The sequence below is a fragment of the Mizuhopecten yessoensis genome, unplaced genomic scaffold, assembly GCF_002113885.1.
Source record: "Mizuhopecten yessoensis strain PY_sf001 unplaced genomic scaffold, ASM211388v2 scaffold9833, whole genome shotgun sequence".
NCBI lineage: Eukaryota > Metazoa > Mollusca > Bivalvia > Pectinida > Pectinidae > Mizuhopecten > Mizuhopecten yessoensis.
The window spans coordinates 175,294-196,026 of NW_018408245.1; the positions used below are offsets into that span (position 1 = coordinate 175,294).

The following is a 20,733-nucleotide window of genomic DNA, read 5'->3' on the forward strand; positions in this document are numbered from 1 at the left end:
CCTGTAACAACTAGGTCAGGACCTACACAGTAGCTGTAACAAGTAGGTCAGGACCTACACAGCAGCCGTAACAACTAGATCAGGACCTACACAGCAGCTGTAACAACTAGGTCAGGACGTACACAGCAGCTGAAACAACTAGGTCAGGAAGTACACAGCAGCTGTTACAACTAGGTCAGGACGTACACAGCAGCTGTTACAACTAGTTCAGGACCTACACAGCAGCTGTAACAACTAGGTCAGGACGTACACAGCAGCTGAAACAACTAAGTCAGGAACTACACAGCAGCTGTTACAACTAGGTCAGGAAGTACACAGCAGCTGTTACAACTAGGACAGGAAGTACACAGCAGCTGTTACAACTAGGTCAGGACGTACACAGCAGCTGTTAGAACTAGTTCAGGACCTACACAGCAGCTGTAACACCTAGGTCAGGACCTACACAGCAGCTGTAACAACTAGGTCATGACCTAAACAGCAGCTGTAACAACTAGGTCAGGACCTACACAGCGCCTGTAACAACTAGGTCAGGACCTACACAGTAGCTGTAACAACTAGGTCAGGACGTACACAGCAGCGGTACAACTAGGGCAGGACGTACACAGCAGCTGTAACAATTAGGTCAGGACCTACACAGTAGCTGTAACAACTAGGTCAGGACGTACACAGCAGCTGAAACAACTAGGTCAGGAAGTACACAGCAGCTGTTACAACTAGGACAGGAAGTACACAGCAGCTGTTACAACTAGGTCAGGACGTACACAGCAGCTGTTAGAACTAGTTCAGGACCTACACAGCAGCTGTAACAACTAGGTCATGACCTAAACAGCAGCTGTAACAACTAGGTCAGGACCTACATAGCAGCTGTAACAACTAGGTCAGGATGTACACAGCAGCGGTAACAACTAGGTCAGGACCTACACAGCAGCTGTAACAGCTAGGTCAGGATGTACACAGCAGCTGTAACAACTAGGTCAGGACGTACCCAGCAGCTGTACAACTAGGGCAGGACGTACACAGCAGCTGTAACAACTAGTTCATGACCTACACAGCAGCTGTAACAACTAGGTCCGTCCCTACACAGCAGCTGTAACAACTAGGTCAGGACGTACACAGCAGCTGAAACAACTAGGTCAGGAAGTACACAGCAGCTGTGACAACTAGGTCAGGAAGTACACAGCAGCTGTTACAACTAGGACAGGAAGTACACAGCAGCTGTTACAACTAGGTCAGGACGTACACAGCAGCTGTTACAACTAGTTCAGGACCTACACAGCACCTGTAACAACTAGGTCATGACCTACACAGTAGCTGTAACAAGTAGGTCAGGACCTACACAGCAGCCGTAACAACTAGATCAGGGCCTACACAGCAGCTGTAACAACTAGGGCAGGACGTACACAGCAGCTGTAACAATTAGGTCAGGACCTACACAGTAGCTGTAACAACTAGGTCAGGACGTACACAGCAGCTGAAACAACTAGGTCAGGAAGTACACAGCAGCTGTTACAACTAGGTCAGGACCTACAAAGCAGCTGTTACAACTAGGTCAGGACCTACACAGCAGCTGTAACAACTAGGTCAGGACCTACACAGCAGCTGTAACAACTAGGTCAGGACCTACACAGCAGCTGAAACAACTAGGTCAGGACCTACACAGCAACTGTAACAACTAGGTCATGACCTACACAGTAGTGGAGGTTATAATTTAGATGTACTACCCAGCATGTATATATAGTGTCAGTTTAGTAGTCTAGGACTAAAACTTAAAACATTGATGAGGATGCTTTAACAGTCACTGGACCAGAAAATGTAGGCTAACATTGACGCCGACGTCGCTCCTTCACAACATCCAATGCAGCTGAGACAAAAACTACTATACCTTCATGGGTCTACTCTGAAGATTTGATTATAATGTATCTACATGTTATTACTAAATAATAACCAATCCCATTCACCCATGCTACGTGGAAACTCTATAAATTTGGACACTTCTTTCGACAAAAGATACAAAATTTGTAGAATTTGTGTGCTTGTGTATCATGATCAAGGCCCGTATTCATGAAATTGTTCTCGTGCTCGAAGGGATTCTGTGCTCAAACCTACTTTCTTGCTGCTGGTTTAAAATCATGTTACACGGTCAAAAAGCTAAGTTTTTACATTGAAAATGGTCTTCAGCCCTGACTCTTCCAAATTCTTCCAGATCATTGACAAAAAGTGATTTTTCATAAATTTATCACTGGAATATGAAATTAGGCTTGAGCACAAAATCTGACTTTGAGCAAGATAACAGTTTCGTGAATACTGGCCCCGATTGAGGACACAATAAAGGAAATACCTGTGACCTCATTCAATATGCAGACTCTACCAACAATACAGACTGACCTCTTGCCTTGGAATGATTGTGGTCCACACTTCATGTACCAGTTTGTCCCACCCAGCATCCAGGAGGAGAGCAGCTTCTAACACCACCACCTCCATACCCTCTGAAAAAAAAAAAAAACGTAATCAAAGATATTATCACATCTTTAAATCAATCACCCCTGAAATGTCATAATGAACTATTCCAACCTTTGCATTAGAAGGGTTCAAATGTGTGAATCAGTTAATTAGTCCCCAACTGGTTCCCGGGGGGACTAGAGGTTTGTACTCTGTCTGTCCGCCCGTCCCTCCTTCCGTTCGCCCGAGAGGTTTGTCTGGGGCATATCATCTATACTATTTCACCTGGAGTAACCAGATTTGGTATACAAAGACATCTTGGGATGGCGGAGTGCAGAGTGCAAGAATTAGGTCACTGTGACCTATGACTTGACCGTTGACTTTAACTTTTGAAAATGTTTGTCTGGGCACATCTTCTATACAATTTCACCTGGAGTAACCAGATATAGTGTACAAGGACATCTGAGGATGGTGGAGTGCAAGAAGTAAGTCACTGTGACCTCACTGTGACCTATGCTTCCTGACATAAATCATCACCGGTGAGGGACCATGGATTGCCTTGCAATACTTTGCTTTGTCAGTCATCATTCAAAGTAAATATTTATAATCAGAGGATACAATTCTTTTCATTTTATGAGATTTGTGCAGGTATAAGAATTTTCATTTCAACAAGCCTATGGCTGGTTACAATCAAAAATGTTATGTTTGATTAATATATCAAATGGAAGCAAAGTTTTCACATACATGTAATTAAGATTTGTAAAAACAAATTTCATAATCATAAATATCACCCTTTTTGACTCTTGAGCTTCCATCTTTTGTGAAGCATGTGATACCACGAAGTTATCCTGGTTTTGATGTTACAATTGAATTAATGGAAACCTTCAGCCAATCACAGCTCCACTAAGGGTTACTAAACGTATGTTTATAACGGAATGTATGCCATGGGTATTACCACACTGACAGTAGGGTAGTTATAACAAAAATTCCTTGGAAGTGTATGGTCGTGTCACCTGGGTAGTGAACTGGACTGGGTCAATCATCAGTGAACAGGTAACTCAATATTGGTAGAGTGTCCAGCTACAGTTCGGAGGGTCCCAGGTTCGAACCCTGGTCAGGCCATTGCATTTCTTTTTCTCCTGTTACACCAGTTTTAGTAAAACAGTGACAGACATCAATTTATCCAAGATCAAAGAGTTAATGTTATACATAAATGTTACTGTTGTATTATTGATCAAATCGCAGAAGCCTCATTAAATTTTACTAATTTGTTCAGCCACTGATTTTTATTGAGGGATTTAGGTAGAAAGGATACCTTGTAAGTTTCATAAAACCCCAATAATTCCTTCAAAAGATATCTGATATCCATAGCAGTCTCATAGAATATGTGTGGATGGGCAGCGCACAAACATAAGTGAGGAATACACACAGGTGACTAGTCTGTTAAGATGGGTGACTGGTCTGTTTAGACAGGTGACTGGTCTGTTTATACAAGTGTGCCGTGGTCTGTTTAGATGTGTGACTGGTCTGTTAAGATGGGTGACTGGTCTGTTTAGACAGGTGACTGGTCTGTTTATACAAGTGCGCCCTGGTCTGTTTAGATGAGTGACTAATCTGTTTAGATGAGTTACTGGTCTGTTTAGACAGGTGACTGGTCTGTTTAGATGAGTGACTGGTCTGTTTAGATGGGTGGCTGGTCGGTTTGGATGAGTGACTGGTCTGCTTAGATGAGTGACTGGTATGTTAAGATGGGTGACTTGTCTGTTTAGAGGAGTGACGGGTCTGTTAAGATGGGGGACTTGTCTGTTTAGATGAGTGTCTGGTCTGTTTAGATGGGTGAGTGGTCTGTTTAGACAGGGGACTGGTCTGTTTAGACGGGTGACTGGTCTGTTTAGATGAGTGACTGGTCTGTTAAGATGGGAGACTGGTCTGTTTAGACAGGTGACTGGTCTGTTTATACAAGTGCACCCTGGTCTGTTTAGATGAGTGACTGGTCTGTTAAGATGGGTGACTTGTCTGTTTAGATGAGTGACTGGTCTGTTTAGATGAGTGACTGGTCTGTTAAGATGGGTGACTGGTCTGTTTAGACAGGTGACTGGTCTGTTTATACAAGAGCGCCCTGGTCTGTTTAGATGAGTGACTGGTCTGTTAAGATGGGTGACTGGTCTGTTTATACAAGTGCACCCTGGTCTGTTTAGATAAGTTACTGGTCTGTTTAGACAGGTTCCTTGTTGTATATACAGGCAATTACTATGTCAGGCGTGACATACCCAGTCTGAATTGCTGTATCGTCTCCTCCGCTAACTTAGAAATCTCAGGCCAGACGATGGAATTCAACATCTTCAGTTTTTCCTACAGAGTAAAAACATTTCAGTGACTAAGATGAATCATTATTACCAGAATAGATACATACTGAGATTATAACTTATCTAGTCGCAGTAATACATATCCCCTTCTTTCTCTAATAGGCTGTCTTACCCACTATAATAGACATCCACTCCAATACCTTATAGGCTGTCTTACCCACTATAATAGACATCCACTCCAATGCCTTATAGGCTGTCTTACCCACTATAATAGACATCCACTCCAATTCCTTATAGGCTGTCTTACCCACTATAATAGATATCCACTCCAATACCTTATAGACTGTCCTACCCAGTATAATAGACATCCACTCCAATACCTTATAGGCTGTCTTACCCCCTATAATAGACATCCACTCCAATACCTTATAGGCTGTCCTACCCACTGTAATAGACATCCACTCCAATACCTTATAGGTTGTCTTACCCACTATAATAGACTTCCACTACAATACCTTATAGGCTGTCTTACCCACTATAATAGACATCCACTCCAATACCTTATCGGCTGTCCCACCCTCTATAATAGACATCCACTCCAATACCTTATAGACTGTCCTACCCACTATAATAGACATCCACTCCAATACCTTATCTGCTGTCCCACCCTCTATAATAGACATCCACTCCAATACCTTATAGGCTGTCCTACCCACTATAATAGACATCCTCTCCAATACCTTATAGGCTGTCTTATCCACTATAATAGACATCCACTCCAATACCTTATAGGCTGTCTTACCCACTATAATAGACATCCACTCCAATACCTTATAGGCTGTCTTACCCTCTATAATATACATCCACTCCAATACCCTATAGGTTGTCTTACCCACTATAATAGACATCCACTCCAATACCTTATAGGCTGTCTTACCCTCTATAATATACATCCACTCCAATACCCTATAGGTTGTCTTACCCACTATAATAGACATCCACTCCAATCCCTTATAGGCTGTCTTACCCACTATAATAGACATCCACTCCAATATATACCCTATAGGTTGTGTGGCCTACAAAACAATGAACTGTTCCACACTTAACATTACATCCATGGTTTCACATCTATAGGCTAACAAACATTGAGCCCTTTACGAAGTTATAATTAAAAATTGTTCCACATTAATATATTTTACATCAACAAAAATGTAAAAAAGTTTGAAATCAACAAAAGTTCCATGAAAACAAAGGATCATCTGCTAAAGGAAATTCCAGTAATTACCGGGTCGCTGAACACAATGGGCCCTAGAGCTCTTCTGTTGATTTCCTCGTCCTCACCAACTATGGATGACCCGAACACCTCGACCAGTCTATTGTAGGCTGGCAGGCCCTTCATGTACACCTGGTGGCCTAGTGAAACAACCACAGAGATACATGTTGTACTTGACACAATTTGATGATCAAATCTTGACGAACTTTACATACCTAGATTCTCATATATTGTGAGGGGTTTCTTTCCATCATTACAGCATCGCATTGACATGCTACACATTTGGAACTAGCTGACTAGAATAATGTATACTACATTACTTATACATGTACTGACAGAGACAAAAACAGGAAAATGGAGAAGGGAGGAAACCACAGTATATTGGGCAAATAACACTTTAAATATGTAACAAGTATTATTTTCATTCTACACACATAGACTTTAAAGTTATATGCTACCTGAGATATCCTTCCTATAATCTTTGTTAGTGTTAAGGGAATATGCTACCTTATACACATTACACCTGTGATCCGTGTTATTTGAGTTATCTCCCTTACATTGTAATTGTGTCATCAACTGATCAATAAAGCCTTAATCACCATGTGCAGGTTGGAAATCTTTTGTAAAAGAAAACATACTAGACTAAGCAAGGGCCCACTTGTATAAAACATCTCACAGTAAAGGAAAATCTCAAGCAATGTATTGTCTATGGGAAATTTTAGACTTAGACTTAGTGGGCCAAGGTAGCATGTACCCTTAAGTCTAAATCATAACTTACCTAGTTTATCACAGTCTATGCTGGCAGCCCCCAACCCTTCCAGTCGTTTACAAATGGCTGACTTTCCACTGGCTATTCCTCCTGTCAGCCCTATCACATATGGAACTGACATCAAGTTCTTCTTCTTCTACAAGTTGTGCCAGAGTCATACAACTTTTAGATCACACAAAGTCACATACAAATATGTACCTTAACCATTTTATAACGTTATATTAAAGAACAAGTGTGGATTTTAACAAGTCTCTAGCTGGACAGAGTAAAGTTTTTAAAAAGTAGAACAGGTTTCACACTGCTAAAATACAATCAGCACTGAATCAGGGTTATAGCAGAAACAGACATCCTAAACTTTAAACCATTGTGACAAATATCAGGAGACCCTCTCAATCCAAGCTTTCAGTCTTAGCCCCAAATCAGGCATAGAAACCGAAAGCTTGGATTAATAGTGACTGTTGGTATTTATTTTACAATTACCCGGTACATTGCCTGTATAAACATTGTAATAGACATTTAAACCAATGAAAATTTACTGAATCTCGGTCATATGTCATAAGGTATCAGGCACTCAGAATTGACGATGGCCAACTTGGATTTCTTCTGTTAAAATAAATCAGATTTATTTGGATCCACGAGAGAAAGTTATCTGTGAGGTTTTAACCAAATATGAGCGACACAGAATTTGATGTAATTTGTTTGTATGACATACCTGTGGAGTGTTTGTTAGTATTTGTTTGTATTTGTTTGTATGGCATACCTGTGGAGTGTTTATGAGTATTTGTTTGTATGACATACCTGTGGAGTGTTTACTAGTATTTGTTTGTATGACATACCTGTGGACTGTTTATGAGTATTTGTTTGTATGACATACCTGTGGAGTGTTTATGAGTATTTGTTTGTATGACATACCTTTGGACTGTTTATGAGTATTTGTTTGTATGACATACCTGTGGACTGTTTATGAGTATTTGTTTGTATGACATACCTGTGGAGTGTTTATCATGGTCCCCAGCAAGCGTTTGCGAAAAGATGATGAGCTGATTTTGTTTTCTTCATATTCATCATGTTGTTGATCTTCAACAAGATCTATTACAAACTCCTCCATTTGGGGGAAACCCTGACAACATAAGTAAGACTATATATAGCAACAATAGGGAAAATCCCTGGTGCAAGTCAGCAGGCTATATATAGCTACAGGATGGAAAATCTTGGTTACACAAGTAATAGTAATGCAAAGCTTTAGGAGGGGAAAACCTTGTAACATAGGCCTGTATATAGAGAAGACTGAGTTTATGCAACACAGAATTCCCTTGGCACTAGTATAGGGTGCTCTTAACTAGATAAGATAAAATCATTCCTTCACATGGACTGGTAGAGAGATGATTCATGCCAAAATTGGTCAAAATCCCTTCAGCCAATCTAGATAAGTAGTCTTTTAAAGAAAAAAATGATGGACGAACAAATGATGGACACCTTGCTAAGGAATGAGCTCACTTGATCCTGTGGACCATCAACAAGTGAGTTAAAAACTTGATCCTGTGGACCATCACCAGGTGAGTTAAAAACTTGATCCTGTGGACCATCACCAGGTGAGTTAACAGTTACAAGTGAAGTTTAACAGTCAGGATTTATAAACATTTTTAGTTATGGAAGATGAAAAAACAAATTCTGCTTGGGCAAGTTTTACTGTTAGTGCATCTGAGATTATTCTCTTACCTTTTTTTGGCGTTCCTCGTTGACCATCTGTCCCCCTTTTCTGGTCTCCTGACTGAGAATGATACACTGTAGATCGGCGTCTGTGATGGTTGGGCCGAACGCATCGTAGATAGGAACAACGTTTGGACAGATATTTGGGCGAACTTCCTGTATGAAAGTTTTAACAGACTCCAGTCTAGACTGTAATGGTTGAATCAGCTCAGGAAGTGTCTTCTCTAGAATGATTAAATTTACAGATTAATGCAATTAATTCAACCATGGATCAGAGTGTATTATCACTGACCAGGTGATCCTATAGTAGTGGCTATCTAGCCAACATTACTCCCAGTAGAGGTGGCTGGAATACTAGACAGAAAGATTAATAGAGGATACTTTATTGCTAATGTCTCCATAAAACACTGCTGTATAGTGAAGCAACGCGATTAAAAAGGTGGCTAGATTCATGAGGTATTAATGAATCTAAAGTTACGTGTCTGTATCTGTCAATTCTTTTTATCAGTTTTCATTTTTAATTCAAATCTTACAACCAGGTAGAATTGGATGTTTTGAACATCTTTAAAAACAAAATTGTTTTCAGAATTAAGGTGGTACATTGTAATATGTAAATAGTGATTCCCTCTGATATGGTCATACAAACGATATGTTTATACTTAATTCGCTTCCTATCTGACAAACTTTATATTTACACTACCTGCCTTACCAACAATAGATTATACTGCCTGCCTGGGATTGACCTTATGTTTTTTTTTCCATATTCAGGTTCACACTGATCCAAATAATTAACTAGATAGTACCAATATTGTTAGGTGAAATTTGTCAGCAGTTATTCCAATACAACTTACTATTGTTCATGTCTCCGTCAGTGACTCCGACAGTGAGTCGTTTATCCGCGAGTAAACATCCCTCGCCCAGCAGGATCTTGTGACCAGTGTGTATGTGATCAAATGTACCTCCCAGCACCGTGTTGTTAAAACTGGAAATCAGGGAGGACGGCCCTCCACTAGGTCCATTTGATTGTGACAATAATCCAGCACTTTCGTTGTGACATTGATCAACATTGACAACTTCAATGGCAGGTTTAAAGCGACAATCCGGTTGAAATTTTTTGGAAATGTTTTCCAACAAGCTGGTTCTGGTCGTGTTGTCTTTGCCAAGCCAGTGGTCATCATCAAACAAGATAACATCACAGTTAGGCTTTATCCTGTAATTTACGTCCCACGGGAAACAAGACTTGTTTGAGATATGACCTAACAAAATGTTAACGTTGAGGTGATTGCAGACGGAAGCACTACAGATATACAGCTGTGTGATGAAAGTACGAAGTTCCTGGGTGTAGGGAGTCTGGGAAATCGTAAATACTTTATTGTCACGAGTAGTGTTTGGCTGTATGTGGACGTAGAGAGTTGCCCCGACAATCTTTGCCACCTCTGTCAACAGAGGTGAGATGCTGTCCCCAAGCACTGGAAGGGGGCGAGTCAATATTAGGAGGCCTGTGCGGAACATCTTACCTAGATCCTGTACACCCTGGTAACACGCACGAAGAGCATAACAACTAGCTCTCCTGGAATGAGAAACAAAGCTGGATTAGTCTTCAACAGTTTGTTAATGTGAAACAGGAGAAAGTGAAATACAACGGCAAGACTGGAGTTTGAACCCAGGACTCTCCGAAAGACGCTCTCCTGATTGAGCTACCTGCATAGTTGTACGGGACTCGTTTCAATGCATCTTGTTGCTTATAGCTTTTGTCTCGAAAATATTCCAAGTTTCACTCTACCGAAAGAATTAGAGCATTCTTGCCAACTCTCCCTATTTAGGAGGGAGACTTCCGATTTGGTTCCTTAAATTTAGTGATTTCTACCAGTGAATTTGCTAAATTATTTGAACAATTCAAGATATTTCATTATAAAGGTGTTTTTTGCCTGTAGGGGGTATATATGTAAAAGATGTGCATTGATTAGGTTGCCTTACAAACGTCAGCTGTAGGGAATTTCCCTTAAGTTCAGCGGTAGAGCATCGGGCTGGAAAGCCAAGGGTCGTGGGTTCGAGCCCCAGCGACAGCACTATCTTTATCACTATTCCTCGTCCTGTTACATATATTTAATTTTGAGCATGCAGAATCTCTCCAATGAAAATTTCAAAAAGTTGGCAAGTATATATATAATAATTGCTAGAGAAATTCTCCCTAGCCAAGTCGGGGAAAAAGCGGTCAAGTATTTTACCAGAGCGAGATAATCCCCCTCCAGGAAAGGAACGTGAGTCCCAAGTTTTCCAGGGGTCATATAGATTCCATTGCAAGTGTATAACAGGAAAGAGAATAGTGTGCTTCTACCAGGGATCGAACCATCAATCTCCAGGTTCCTAATCCGATGATCTACCACTGAGCTAAAGGGAAATTCCCTCTAGCTCGAAGCTAGGAGGCAACTTTAATTCTTATGTACAACTAAAACCTGCCACACAAGTATGACTAAGTATTTATGTCATATCTCCTGGGTCCCTATGTGGGCGCCAATTTAATAGAGGTCATTATATCTTTCAATGGCTCCGCTATTTAGAGTCGAACCTGGGACTTCTGACTTACAAGTCTTATACCCTCTACCGAATGAGCTAAAAAGAAATTCTCCCTGGCTGAGTCGGTAGGAAGTGGCTAGTATTTTACCAGGGTGACAGAAAGTATATTCTAGAAAGTGTAGTTTTTGCCTTAAATACTCAGCTTACTGCCTGTTGATAATTAGTTCAGGGTGTATTGTTGCAAAGCATTCATTAAAGTATCAGTGCTGTTGTATGAAATGTGGAGCGACAAAGCACAAAATCATAAACCTAATGAGAAATTGATGTTGATTGTCTTTCGACCCATTGCTTGTAACACAGGTTAGGCCTTACTACTGACAATCACTGGACAGCCCAGCTTTACTCATCACTGTCATGCATCTTGCTCCGAATAAATAACTCCATATTTATGTCTTGCCTATGATTACTTTATGACTATATTAATATACAAACATAAAGTATATGTGTTGAACATTTGTGTATTATTGACTAAAACCATTACCAAGTCCCCAGCCCGAGGCGTGCAGCAGGTCAGAATGTAAACACACCGGCCAAAGTGCACATCTCTAAAACGTTATTAGGGCGATTATAATATGTCAAACGATGGCCGATGATGAAGTTATCAGTAAACGGTAAATTTTACAATAATTCGTTTGATCATTATCACGTGCCGTGAATTATGCTATTTACTACCTACGACAACACAAAGTAAATAGATTACCGGACTCTTCTCTGTAAATAAATATCATCCACTGACATATGAACGTAAAATAATCCGGAAATTTAAATCACCACCATATCCGTTTTGTACATTATTCTGTAGAGTCTCGTTATGAGGCGACCTTTGTGGAAGTGTGCCCATTTCCGCTTTTGAAACGACAGTCACCCTGGAATACACAGTGTATTACGTACGTCAAAGGAAAAGTAAGTACAGTCCTCGATCTCACGGTCTAGACACACAGGAGCTGGACATGATTAGAAACTGAAACAGGAAGCCTCTCAAGTGGCTATGTTCGAACAAGGTGACCTTAATAACTGGGGCAAAACGTGTATTCACAGTGGAACACTTTCTGACAATCTTTGGAATTCAAAGAATCCGTTAATAATTGCGACAATCATAAATAAGTAGATTTATTTACCTGATCTATTTGTCAAAATGGCGAACCTTATTATAATTTTGACAAGCGATAGGTAAGAGCATCGTGTGTATTTTCGGGTGAAGATACTGCCACAGAATGAATGGATTACACAGTGTTCATTACCACAACAGTGTAGATGGATTCCCAAAAGATTGTAAATACCAACCCAACACCTCCATCGTAAATGGCGCCTTAACAGACAAGTATGATGTCCAAGGGGAGATTGGCAGGTAAGCAAAGGGCTTAAGATATTCCTCAAAATGTGTTCTGTTGGACTAGATTTTAAGTTTGCCCCTTTTGGTTGCAAATTTTGATATATATATATGTCTTTCAACAGGTCGGGGAAAACCACCAACTTGCGTATAATACGCAAACTCGCCTGTTATACGCCAATTGTGTTTGGATTTGTTACTAAAAATATCCAAAATCAGTTTTTCAAATTGTGTGTCCAAGCAAGTCGCATTTATTCAGTCATGAAACATAATACAAATGCAAAAATAAACTTTATTTGCTTTTAGGAAAGTACCAAAAATAGATGCAATACTTCCGGTAAAGTAAAATCAATTTTCTAAGTAGCCAACACTTTCAGTAAACATCTTTTAGCAAGTTATTATTTACCTTGTCGTAAATTAATGCGATTTTTAATAATATCTTGCAAAAGTTACTGTTAAAGCGATTGGATTATTTTTAGTAACAAATCCATACTCCAACTGGCGTATAATAGGCGAGTTTGCATATTAATTATTATACGCGAATTGGTGGTTTTCCCCAACCTGTCAGATCTAAGTTGAAGTGGGGGTAAGAGACGATCAAATACAGTAGGCTGTTGTTGGGTACTTTTGTAATATATTTCCCTTACTTCTCAAAATTTATTTCTGTTTGATGCACTGCGACAGGTTTCAGCTTTGTACTTCGTTTGCTTTTTGTGTGTATGTTGATTTCATGCTTTTAGATTTTTCAGCTTTCGATCTTTGTCTTACCAAAAAGTACTAAAACAGCCTATTTTCAGGCACTTAAACTACCAGGTACTAAAAGCACCTAACATTGTGTCAGACATTATCACTCTACTATCAGGGTTTAACGTCATCAGGATTGCTAGGGTCTGTCGGATATGAGGACAAGTGCCAAGGGAGACATATCATAAAAAGGAAAGAGTGTAAAGAGTGCACATTGTAAAATTTTAGTGTCAAAGTCGCCTTACAAGCTAATTAGCAAGATGGAATTTTCTTTAGATCAGCATTAGACTAGAAAGTCTGGGATCATGGGTCTCAACCCCAGCAAATGCACCCATTCTTTAAGGGGTACATCCCACAATGTGTCCATCATACTGAGGTACATACAAGGGACGTTCCCCATCAGGTTATAGACAAATACTTCACATGTAAAAAGTAAACGGTAGCAAACAAATTTCGTTGCAGTTAAACATTGGTGAATTTGGACGCATGTGGCTGTCGTTTATGCAGTGTGGAAACACACACCTTTTTTTTGCATATATTTTTATGCGACTCAGTTTTCAGTATATATACTGGAAGTATCATGTGACACACGTAACTAAAACCTGGTCAAATCCGGAGAGAAAAGGTATCTAGAAAACAATGTATTACAAACTGCTGTTTAACCTCCCTGTTCAAGGTAGTGGGAAACCCTTGGCAGGAAGCAAAAATAAACCTGGGTTGTGGTTGTCTTTTAAGGCAAAGGAGTGGAAATGATGTTCATTGTACATAGCGGGTGCACATTACTAGCTGTGGCTGTAAGGAATTTCCTTTCAGCTCAGTGGAAGAGCATCTGACTGGAAAGTCTGAGATTGCAGGTTCAAGTAACTCAAATTGTCCGTGTGTGAATCCTTATTTACTGTGTAAATTACAACAAGCTGTGAGACGTTGATCAATAACATACAGTTGTGTGAAGGAGTTCACTTTACAGCTACATTTCAGAATCGGTTCACCTAAGATCACATTTACATCCGAGGATGTGTAGATATATATACTTACTGAGTGTAAAGTTATTAATTTGGAGGCAGGAAACAGGCTGCTTCACCTCTTCTTATGACTTACTACAAAATTATGAAACGTCATTGAATGTACAGACATGTATATTACTATAAATAGTTGGTCTGTGAAAATGGTGATCACAGGTAACATTACTGTGAAGTGTAATACGACATTGTAATAATATGCTGTCTTTATTCATAACTAAAAGTTACTTGCTACAATGGTATGCTGCCTGCCCCAAATCGTTGTTAAAAAAAGTTGATCAAGAAAGACTATGATCATGTAAATTTCGCCTGATTTCAGATCCTAAATATAAAGACAATTATCGCTATATGGATAAAGCAACCGCTTCAATTCTTTATCACAAACACAACCACAGGCTTTTAGGAGAAGACTTATATATAGGCTATTCCCGCTAAGCCTGTTTAATCCATTTGTTCAATTGTTTTTGTCCAATAAAATTTGTTGAAAAGAAATAAACCATAGGCTTGTAAAAATCCATACCACACTATATATAGTTATATATATATATGAATTTTGTGCCTGTAACCATTTACAAAATGTACTGATGTTATCTGTAGTGTTAAAATAAACACATTGACTTATATATATAAAACATCAGTCTTTGGATGCACAGACATGCAGTACAATGCTTTCTGCTGTAAATCTGACTCATCTCGTAAGCAAATCAAACAAGGGATCCATATAAATATATATTTGAAAACATAACACTCTTTCTGAACATCAACAAAGGTATTTGCTGATAATTTAAATTATGCAAGTGCAGAAGCAATTTATTTTTTTTACACGAAAAAGAACATTTAAATGGAATTCTAAATTAGTTCATGTAGCATAGTAGTTCTGATGGGGAAACTATAATAGTTAGCTCTAGTTATCCAAGTGGCAGCTTACAGGTACTAGATTAGTCTCACCATGTAAACACATTGGGATAAAGGAAATACTTCCAGGTTTGGATTTGTAATTTAATTATCTGGTCGGACACAAGGATCACAATGTTGAATGGTATTGACTTACTGGCGTAGATGTTAACCCTATTGATTGACAGTATCAAATGTCGCCCAAGTCCCATTGTATTGGACGTAGTGATTGACCAACGCCTTGGACAACTGCCACCTATCAGAAATTACCCTCGTAAGACAAAATGATCAGCTAGCTAACAGAATGTGGGGTTCTTATAACGTAGATCTGTAATGTACCATATATATAATATATAAGATTACTCCTGCTGTTATTTTGATTACGAAAAACATTTCCACACACTAGTCTGGTTATTACATCAGTTCAAATTAGCGCTGTTACCACCGAACAGTTTCTCACTCGATTGTAACTTTCTCAGTCTAGTTCATGTACAGACATATAGTTAAATAAAGAGTGTTGGGAGTTAAGATTTACGGTTACACCAGAAAATGCCTGCATCAGAAGCCGTTCCAGTACAGCACTAACTTCTAATATAATGAGTGTATCAGCTGTTCACATCAGGGTTGAAACTGTTGAGAAAGAGTAGTTTGTTTTGCCAGGTTACTGATCACTAACACTAATAGTCTTAGGGTTTTCAGGACATGTCTTCTGGAATTGTTTAACCCTCCAAAGCAGGAAAATATTAAATTTCAATGGCCAACAAAGTTGCCACACCCAATAGAATACAATCTTCCTTTTTCCGAGTTTGCTAATTAATATCAATTTCTTTACAAGCAAAAAAGGTTTCCTTCATTTTTTACCAATCATTTATTACATGTATGTATAAGGTTAGTAAATTTTAAGGTGATAAAACAATTCAAAATTGATTGCATGTCTCAAATTGTCAACAAATTTTCCTGGTTTAGGGTCAAAGGACTTATATTGAAAAAGGTAACTAGTGTTTGCTTGTGTTTTTCATTATAAAGTATTGTATGCATTGTACTTCATTTACCAGGCATTATAATTAAATGGCTAAATGTCAAAATGTTACAAATAACTGAAAAATCCTTGACCTTCAAGATCTGTTTAACACAGACATCCACCGTTATTACAAGGCCTTCAAACTATACAAGTTTTAGATGTGTTTGTTTTATGAGTATTGTATCGCAAAATCTAGGGTACTTTGACTAGTTTCTTAGTTAAATTTTCCTATTTGTAACCAATATGTGCTGTATTGATAATATGGCTCAAAAACGTTTGAGTAGCTATATATATAGGCAGACAAACATTTGGGTTGGTCTAGATCTAGAGACCTGAGACATATACATAGTTTGTTTAAGTGTCGATCTTTAGATGATGTTATCATTGTATACATTCCTGTCCTACAAGGACAATATCATGGCAGGGAAATTCCCCACATACTTTTTAACATGCCTTTAAGTACATTCCTTTGACAACTTTCTGATCCATTAATTGAAATAATTCTACAACTATGTCTTAGCTATTGAAATGGAAGACAACAGCATTTACAAACAGTCACGTTATGTTTTCATAGTTCACGCTTCAGTGCAGACCCCTGAAGAATTTCTCCTATTTAAACGTGTATACCCAGACTTACTACTGCACAACATTACTGAGTATGGTCAACGTCAGAAGATAATTATAGAATTATTATAATCTGAAGCAATTGAGTGTAAAGAAAATTGTAGGCTTTCATGAAAATTAAATATATGAATATCTGTATCTAAATATAACATTATGAAAAAAGCATAAAAACATGCAATAGATTTCTTAAATATTCTACGTTCTGAACCAAACATTTCATATTTAATGATAATGAAACATTTTTCATCATTATCATTTCGTAATTTGATCAGACAAAATTAAGATATATATTGTAAATACTGTTCATTATAGTTTTAGAAATGAGTTAATGCTCAGACAGCAGCATCTCAGTTTAAAAATTCACCCATTTGTAACTAAAATACTACCACATGGATCTGTCTTGGTTCCATTTATCTTTTAATTTTCCATCAGTTCCACAACTGAGTGCTTTATTTCATTTTCCCTGTGTTGATATTAGTTGTTGCTACTGATATTTTAAAATCTATAATGAACAGCAAGGAACAAAATTAAAGATGTAATCCATGCCTCGTACTCTCCCCCTGGCTCTGGCCTGCACCTACAGTGCATATTATTTTCCCCTATTTCAAAAAAGGGTACTAACTTTCTATTCCTGCATTAATCCCTGCCATTTTCTGGAACAAATTTGTGAAAATTGTTTGTTGGCAATTTCCAAACCAGTTAAGGGATGAAACTATTAATTTGTTGAATTCTATATCTAAATGTGATGAATTGGTTTGGACATTATATCTATATATAGTTACAGAGGTTTAACCACCTGACCTCGGTCATATTGACCCAAATACTTGTGTTTATTATTGACATGTGTGTCCAAATTTATCAGAAAGTTTACGTAACCATATTTGTGTGAAGTGGGGGAAATGTCAGATAGCGGAGTCGAGATAGCCCGGCTGAAAATCAACATGTCCCGTCCAGTAGGGGTCAGCGTGTATTGTCCGGACAGTTTATAGCCTAATCAGGTATTGGTCAATGCCGGACTTATCTGACCCTCATTATAGCTATGCGGGACCACCACAGCACCGGTTCACCATAGAAATGTAAGGCCAATTTCAATATTGACTTGGCCACAATGTTGTCTTTGGGTGTTTCAGCTAACAATTTGAAAACTTTAATTCTCTACAATTTACCTATGCCTTGTGGGTAAGCTGTTCCGTAGATAGTACAAAGTCAGATTTCACAGTCAAGTGATCGAGTTGTGTTTAAGCCATCTTACTATATGTATAATCCTAGTCTATTATAGCTTATAAATATTTCTTTTAAGTTCCTCGTGTTTTTGCAAGTTCAAAAAATAAAATGTTGGAGACTGGCTTGTAGGAAGTAAAATATAGAGGTTCCCCAAAGAGCGATGGTTGGTTTTCATGTTTATCTTACTCAAATTAGTTAATTTTCAAATTGTATAAAGTAACATGAGACTTACCAATTGCAAGTGTCTTTTGATATTTGAAAATTTACTAATGAGAGTTAGATAGACATGGTGATATTATCTCACAGGTTTGGGGCCTTTTCTCCCATAACTATATGACCTCACAAAGCATTAATTTTGTTACTTGACATCATAATACAAAGATAGACCAAGAAATAGTATCCAGGGTGTTCCCACTAGTGGGTAACCAAAACTGTTAACCAACTTGAAGTAGGCTTGTCAAGTAAGAAACCTATACTGGAGGTCGGTGAAAGGTTATTCCCTTTTTGTGTCACCTGCAACACGAGGCCACATATAGGTATTACTTTGTTAGCTTCGTCAGTTGGGTCGTCCAAAACAAGGTTTTCGTGCAATAACTTGTCTGTGCGATAACTTGAGTTTCTTTAGTTCGATCAAGCTCAGTCTTCAAAAAGTGCTTTAAAATTTCTTACCAATAGTTCTTGGTTGAGATTGCTTTTCAGGTCCAAAAGCGAAAGGTCAAGGTCACCGTTACTATGAAAAGAAAATCTCTCTAAGTGCGATAACTTGAGTTCCTTAGGGTTGATTTAACGCAATCTTCATACGATGCTTCTTTATTAAAAGTGCTTGCTTGGGATTGCTTTTCAGGTCCGAAGATCAAAGGTCAAGGTCAAAGTTACTAGGAATAGAAAATCTGTTTCTGTCCAATAACTAGAGTTTCTTTGGGTTGATCAAACTCAGACTTTATACAATACTTTCTTACCAATATTGCTTGCTTAGGACTGATTTTCAGGTCCGAAGGTCAATGTCGCTGTTGCTCTAAATAGAAAAACTGTTCCCGTGCGATAAGTCCGGTTTCTTCAGGTTGATGGAGCTCAGACTTTATACAGTGCTATTCCTGTGATCCCGTCTTCATAATCTCATCAGAGTTGCCTGAGCAGGCGACACATCCACTCCTGTGGAATGCCTGAGCAGGCGACACATCCACTCCTGTGGAATGCCTGAGTAGGCGACACATCCACTCCTGTGGAATGCCTGAGTAGGCGACACATCCCCTCCTGTGGAATGCCTGAGTAGGCGACACATCCACTCCTGTGGAATGCCTGAGTAGGCGACACATCCACTCCTGTGGAATGCCTGAGTAGGCGACACATCCACTCCTGTGGAATGCCTGAGTAGGCGACACATCCACTCCTGTGGAATGCCTGAGTAGGCGACACATCCCCTCCTGTGGAATGCCTGAGCAGGCGACACATCCTCTCCTGTGGAATGCCTGAGCAGGCGCCACATCCACTCCTGTGGAATGCCTGAGCGGGCGACACATCCACTCCTGTAGAATGCCTGAGCAGGCGACACATCCACTCCTGTGGAATTCTTGTTTTCTCCAATATTATTTTTATGAACTACATATCCATATCTATTAATTGTAACTCAGGAAAAGCTATCATTGTTCATGATCATTTGGTGGGAATTTACCATTGATCAACAGACTGTTGATGCCATTATGTCTCCTGACTAAATTTAACACATTATAGCTGTAATTGGACATGGATTTATTGAGATCTTCCATTAAATATGTTTTGTTGACAAATTTTAATCATCTAGTTTATCAGAATATGTGTAAGCTCTGAGAAGCCCAAGTGTTAATATGTGGTACAGGGTTAATATTGGTTCAGGTGGTAATAATGACACTGATAAACACCTGTGATTTACCTGTGAAGGTATTACCTCCCATCCATCATCCACCTTCAGCTTGATATAGAAATCACTGATCCACCCCAGGGGTGTATAAAACATGGGTAGCGGTTTAAACTTAAATTTGCTTGACTTGCATCTTGATATGCTCCTTTAAAAGTTTGGAAGAAAACCCATTTTCTCCTGAAGTAAAGCAATATTTCCCTGTAAAAAGTTAAGAAATTTTCCTTTTATGGTCCTGACCCTGTGCGGTTGTGTATGAACTAATTCACAAAGATGGCCAACTGTTCTTTGAATGGTTAAGACGTTTTCAACTTCTTCTCATCTTCCACTAAGCCAATATGAGTAACCAAAGTTTATCTAATTAATGCCATTATTTTTGTTTAATTTCTTAAAAACAAACCTCAAAATGGCTACCCTGACTTTTGATTGACTCATACACACAGATTCACCAAATTAGTTTGACCAAACATCATTATTCATACACGTATAATCCTGTCATTATCTTTATCAAGTGTTGTATTTTGATAAGTTGGATGAAAATAAAATGAGACATCCACCAAAAGCAATCATGGTCTCAAGGAAGTGGAAACATGTAAACTTCTTGTCTAGTTCAGATGAAAAAGTAATAGGTGATCAAAACAGGCCCAGTGAGCCTTTTGTTCTTTGTTATGAGATCACAGTAATAATTTTGCGAGTACTGTCTGTGGTGGTTTTCATAGGTGATCGTTTGATGTGTATCTGATCCAAAGTGATTTTTTTTGTGGTGTCAAGGTCAAAATGACACTCTGTTGTGTACCCAGTCCAAAGTTGTTTTTTATGGTGATACATGAAGGTATAGACTTTGTTGTGTACCTGGTCCAATGTTGTTTTTTATGGTGATACATGAAGGTATAGACTTTGTTGTGTACC

At 38.8% G+C, this 20,733-nt stretch overlaps 2 protein-coding genes across 4 annotated transcripts in view; one reads left to right on the forward strand and one right to left on the reverse strand.

Moving 5' to 3' along the window:
* Nucleotides 1-11,870, reverse strand: part of LOC110458809 (bifunctional coenzyme A synthase-like) — a 19,757-nt gene extending 7,887 nt beyond the window's left edge. For 2 of the 3 annotated variants that reach the window (XM_021510726.1, XM_021510725.1), the window contains exons 1-8: nucleotides 11,775-11,870; nucleotides 9,349-10,067; nucleotides 8,507-8,721; nucleotides 7,776-7,907; nucleotides 6,797-6,923; nucleotides 6,031-6,158; nucleotides 4,710-4,791; nucleotides 2,386-2,486 (exon numbers count right to left, since the gene is read on the reverse strand). In XM_021510726.1, the coding sequence (XP_021366401.1) occupies nucleotides 2,386-2,486; nucleotides 4,710-4,791; nucleotides 6,031-6,158; nucleotides 6,797-6,923; nucleotides 7,776-7,907; nucleotides 8,507-8,721; nucleotides 9,349-10,067; nucleotides 11,775-11,812 (1,542 nt within the window). In that variant the 5' untranslated portion in view covers nucleotides 11,813-11,870. Of the gene's footprint in view, nucleotides 1-2,385; nucleotides 2,487-4,709; nucleotides 4,792-6,030; nucleotides 6,159-6,796; nucleotides 6,924-7,775; nucleotides 7,908-8,506; nucleotides 8,722-9,348; nucleotides 10,068-11,555; nucleotides 11,705-11,774 lie in introns of those variants that run through there. The other variant, XM_021510727.1, reaches the window with a different exon arrangement.
* A 20-nt stretch (nucleotides 11,871-11,890) lies between these two features.
* Nucleotides 11,891-20,733, forward strand: part of LOC110458810 (serine/threonine-protein kinase 17B-like) — a 34,431-nt gene continuing 25,588 nt past the window's right edge. Inside the window, exon 1 of the mRNA XM_021510728.1 lies at nucleotides 11,891-12,422. Within this exon, the coding sequence (XP_021366403.1) occupies nucleotides 12,289-12,422 (134 nt within the window). The 5' untranslated portion in view covers nucleotides 11,891-12,288. The remainder of the gene's footprint in view (nucleotides 12,423-20,733) is intronic.